General features: G+C 39.1%; 1 protein-coding gene across 1 annotated transcript in view; it reads left to right on the forward strand.

Moving 5' to 3' along the window:
* Positions 1–5,000, forward strand: part of nsmfb (NMDA receptor synaptonuclear signaling and neuronal migration factor b) — a 38,946-nt gene that overhangs the window by 25,786 nt on the left and 8,160 nt on the right. Inside the window, exons 10-14 of the mRNA XM_084056058.1 lie at positions 1,178–1,261; positions 1,570–1,603; positions 1,950–2,020; positions 2,767–2,846; positions 3,392–3,494. Coding sequence (XP_083912184.1) covers positions 1,178–1,261; positions 1,570–1,603; positions 1,950–2,020; positions 2,767–2,846; positions 3,392–3,494 — 372 coding nt within the window. The remainder of the gene's footprint in view (positions 1–1,177; positions 1,262–1,569; positions 1,604–1,949; positions 2,021–2,766; positions 2,847–3,391; positions 3,495–5,000) is intronic.

Genomic DNA, 5,000 nt, shown 5'->3' on the forward strand with positions numbered 1-5,000 from the left:
TATTTTAGTTTTGGACATGGACAGGTTTCTACCCGACAGCAACGATATTGAGTTTTATGCAATGATGGAATGATGACATTCTTACTGTAGCTTTATAGACCTCTATTTGGTTCTTAAAACATTTAGCAAAAAATATTACAATACAAGTTTCATCCAAATATATTATTAATCAGCAATGCCAAGACCCCAATACAATCAGAAACCTAAATGTTGACATAATATTTATGCAAATAAGATGTTTTTTTGTTGAGCGTGTTAAAAGAATAACTGCTTTTTTGTATGTATTTTTGTTGTGAGCCAAATATTGTTTGCTAGCCATGTCATTGTTAATCTAATGATTTCTTTAGTCAACAAGCCCAGTAGCCAAACATGTATAGAAGATTTGTAATTAGTTTTGCGACCGAATGCACGTGCCAAAAGTAGCTTATCTACATGCTCACAGTGCGTTGTGAAATGCGACACATTGTGAGCTTGTAGATGTGCTACTGTATTTTTGGCATGGGACAACATTGTACGCATAACTTATAAATGAGGCATAACTGGATGTGACAACTAGGAAAACAACACTTCTCAAGCAACAACTATATAGCAAGACCAACCTAAACAATAAAAAAGAAACACACAAATTCTTATTTTATGGTGCATTAGAAGTAGGGAATCTTGTTTTATAAAAATGTTTTTTTGCTACCTTTGAATAACACCCTAAATCAATAACAAGGCATTAAGGGCCATCCATTCCTCACCAAGCACTATAACTATATCTATAAATACATTGTTTTAACTCATTCACTGCCAGAACTTTTTTTTTTTGCGTTTGCCCACTGCCAGAGATTTTTCATTGAAAAAAAAAAGTACTCAGGAGCCGAGATACAGACTTTTTAAGTTTTAAGTTAACAAGGAAGTGGATGGGAGTCTAGATCTTCGAAAAATCATATCTCCTTGGTCTTTGGGTCAAATTAAAAAAAAAAACGTCAGTGGCAGTATTGGTTAATTACGTTAATTACATCAGTGGCAGTGAATGAGTTAAACATCGTTCTAACTTTCTTTTTGTCCTAAAGAGAAAAAGTTAAACATTTTTTGTTCTAACTCAAGTGGAGTCCACACCACTACTATACTGACGACAGTGGTCAACGTTATAGTGATAGTGCTTTTTACTCATCATGGTTTCTCTCCTCAGTTGATATCCTCCAAGGTGCCGAAGGCTGAGTACGTTCCCAACATCATTCGTCGAGATGACCCATCCGTCATTCCCATCCTCTATGTGAGCTTCAATTCCTGAAATTCCAGAAAGTACTATAGGTTCAAAGGCACATCACATAGGCAAGGCCTTTAGAGGTCAACATTGGAAACAAACAAAATCATGGATGTGAGAAATCTTTTGTAATAAATATAATTAAGCCAGGAACATAATTAGATTTCATCAGTGGTTGTATATGAACACTAATGATAATGATGTGTGGTAAATCTATTCATTTTTATGTACAACGCTCTCAGTAACTATTTAATAATAGATCCTGTATTGTGTACACAATTAGGTAAAATTACATATTGATTATCTTGCTCTTACAGGATCACGAGCATGCCACATTTGATGACATCGTTGGTGAGTATGATATGTGTGTGTGCATGTGTGTGCAAAATTCCAAATCCAAAGTGAAAACAAAATGGAATAAGAGGAAGCTTGTCAATGCTGGGGACAGTGTGTGTGTGTGTGTGTGTGTGTGTGTGTGTGTGTGTGTGTGTGTGTGTGTGTGTGTGTGTGTGTGTGTGTGTGTGTGTGTGTGTGTGTGTGTGTGTGTGTGTGTGTGTGTGTGTGTGTGTGTGTGTGTGTACTCACCTCTGTCCTCAGAGGACTGTCAGATGTCTCCTTCATTATCATGTGGACGGTTGGGGAACTTATCTCCTCTCTCTCTCCCTCCATTTTATGTCTATATCTTCATGTCTCTTAGAGGAGGTTGAGAAGAAGCTGACTGCATACCGAAAAGGCTGTAGGATCTGGAACATGCTCATCTTTTGTCAGGTGAGTGTGAGAGAACAGAGAGACCACATGTATTCATATTACTGTGAGGATTATTCTTTTTCTAACAGCGAGGTGCGTGTTGTTCAAATTGATGAATATCAAGCTAAAATTATTCAAATGTAAAATGTATCTGCCTCTCTCCATCACATAGGAGCCTTGACGACCTTGCAGGATTATGCAAAGGCTAAAATGTAACTTAGGTAGCATGTTATGTAGACAGATGCCAGGTCATTGTTGGCCTGGCCAGTGGCCAATAGTGTGTATAGTTTCAATGTAGGCTGATGATAGGTTCTTGGTGTACTTATGTATTAGTTATTAGATTAGATTATTGGTTTACTATGTATTACTTTATTAATAGATTATTATGTTTATGCATTTGATGTATTTTTGATGTGTATTATTATGTTTTATGATGTATTATCCTGTGCCCTTGCTGACTGTAAATCGCTCTGGATTAAGAGTAATGTAATTGACCTACAGTTTACAGTTTAGGCATTTAGCAGGTCTAAATGCCTAAACTGTGTAGGTCAATTACAGGTTAATGTGACATGTAACTATTACTAAAATAATTTCAATGATGCCAAAGTTGAAATTATGTATGAGCAAGCATTACTCTGCTTGCTCATACAGTTGCACAGAGAAACTCTAACTTTAAATTATAAATATGAGCAAGATTGTGTTGATAATGTTAATAATGGCACAACAGCAAATCATTGTATAATAATAATAAGGCAATGCTTCTCCAGGGAGGTCCAGGGCATCTGTACCTACTGAAGAACAAAGTTGCCACATTTGCCAAGGTTGAAAAGGAAGAAGACATGATTCAGTAAGATTTGTACACTTCTCTACATAAATAAAGTGCACATAGGGTTACTGTAGACTGTTGTACACTCAGTCATCCAGCCCCCAATTTCACAAGCTACAGTAACATATACTGCAGGTGGCCCTAAATAATAACCTGCTTTCTACTCCTAGAACCAAACCAAACTATTAAATAAGGCTCACCTGTGCCCAGGTGAACCATTACAATTGTCATGCCTGCTGGTCTGTCTGTCTGTCTTTGCCTTTTCTTGTATGTCTTTGCTTTTATTATCTGTGGTCAATCCTCCTGGGAGGAGTGGATAGCGACTTAGCGGTGTCAAAGTACATAGTAATCCCATCTAGTTTTTAAAACAATGTAGATGGTTTGGCTAAGCAAGACAATCTAAATGAGGTCAGCAGAACAAAATGTCTCCTATGTTCATGAACATTTAGACTTTTGTCGACAGAAATTGTCTTGTTAATTCCTCTCTCTCTTTCCCTACCCACCCCTTCCTGTGTGTGTCTGTCTTTCTTTCTGTGTCTCTCCCTCTCTCTCTCCTGTATGATCAGGTTCTGGAAAAAGCTTAGTCGACTTATGAGCAAGCTCAACCCAGAGCCCAACCTCATTCACATCATGGGTTGCTATGTGTTGGGGAGCGCTAATGGAGAGAAGGTATGGTGGAATAAATCACTTAAATATAATCTATAATTGTTCCCTCTGCCATATTTTACAATACCTGATAAATACAAAAACAGAATAGAAGAAAACGGCAGTCCGGAATGAGATATAGACCTGATGTATGCTACACATGTTTTAGGTCATAAATGTAGTCATAAACAGTTAACAACTCCCACACACTGCTGGTTGGTGATTTACTATGAGTGTGTGTATGTTCATAAACCTGTGTGCAGGCACACTCATTTGCATGTACATTTTGTTATGTAGGCAGACTACGCACGCACGCACTCTCACACTCACGCACACACGCGCGCGCGCACACACGCACACGCACGCACACACACACACACGCACGCACGCACGCACACACACACACACACACACACACACACACACACACACACACACACACACACACACACACACACACACACACACACCTTTCTTTCCATCGAGTGTTGGCTCTGTATTGTATTTATCATGCTGATTTTAATTGCTCTGCACACCAAGTAGACCTGTCACTGATGCACTACTCTGTCTAATGAAAATAATTTGAAAGTGTGTGTGCGCGTGTGTGCGTGTGCGTAGGCCTACTTGTAATACTTTTGAGGGCGTGAAGGGTAAAATAGTAAATGTGATGGACTATGGAGCTTTAAGTAAAACCATGCATCTTTGATGTGATAAACCATTTATTTCTGTATGACAGCTAAGCATTTTTGTGTCTGAGAGGTCCGGTGAATTTTCAGGGTGAAAAATGTAATGATTGCTAGAGAGCCATTCTTCATGAGCACAAGAGTTATTTTGCAGCATGTGCTCATGTCATTATAGGTGAAAGAAAAAAGCTATTAATTTAGAGAGTTTTGTCGTTAAGACAGCAGCTTCTGTTGCATGTTGTAGTAGCCAATATAGTGACTGGCAAAATAGGCCTCCCAACACCCACACTTTGTAGATTGACTGTCATGCATTCACATCACATGCACTCACTCACCCCTCACTGGCGGTACCATCACCACCCCTGCCGTGACCACTCCACCCCCACAGAGACTGACAAACACACACGCACACGCACACGCACACACTAAAATATTCATGCTATTCATATTCATGCAGGCAACTGCATCCACCATACCACTGAATTCACTCACTCAATCTCTGCACACTGTAATACAGCCAAGTGCTGTAATAACATTCTGTACCACTGACAAGGTTTTTTTCAGCCTCTCAGACTCCGAGCTGCATTTTTTTTTAACTGTCCAAGAAGTCCAACATTAATTCGATGCCAGAAAAATTCAAAGTGTGTTGGAGAAAAGGCATGCAGAACTCATAAATATATAAAAATGGTGCCCGCTTGAATAGTGGGCACAGTAGTGGGGGTAGGTGGGATATTGATGCAGGATAGGGTAAGGAATGATGGTGGGAGTCGGGTTAGCCACATGGACCCTATTTCTGGGACCCCCATTCAGCAAAAATATCAGATGTACAAGCTCACAAATATACTTT

Source organism: Gymnoscopelus microlampas (assembly GCF_963454915.1).
Source record: "Gymnoscopelus microlampas genome assembly, chromosome: 4".
In the NCBI taxonomy this organism is placed as follows: domain Eukaryota; kingdom Metazoa; phylum Chordata; class Actinopteri; order Myctophiformes; family Myctophidae; genus Gymnoscopelus; species Gymnoscopelus microlampas.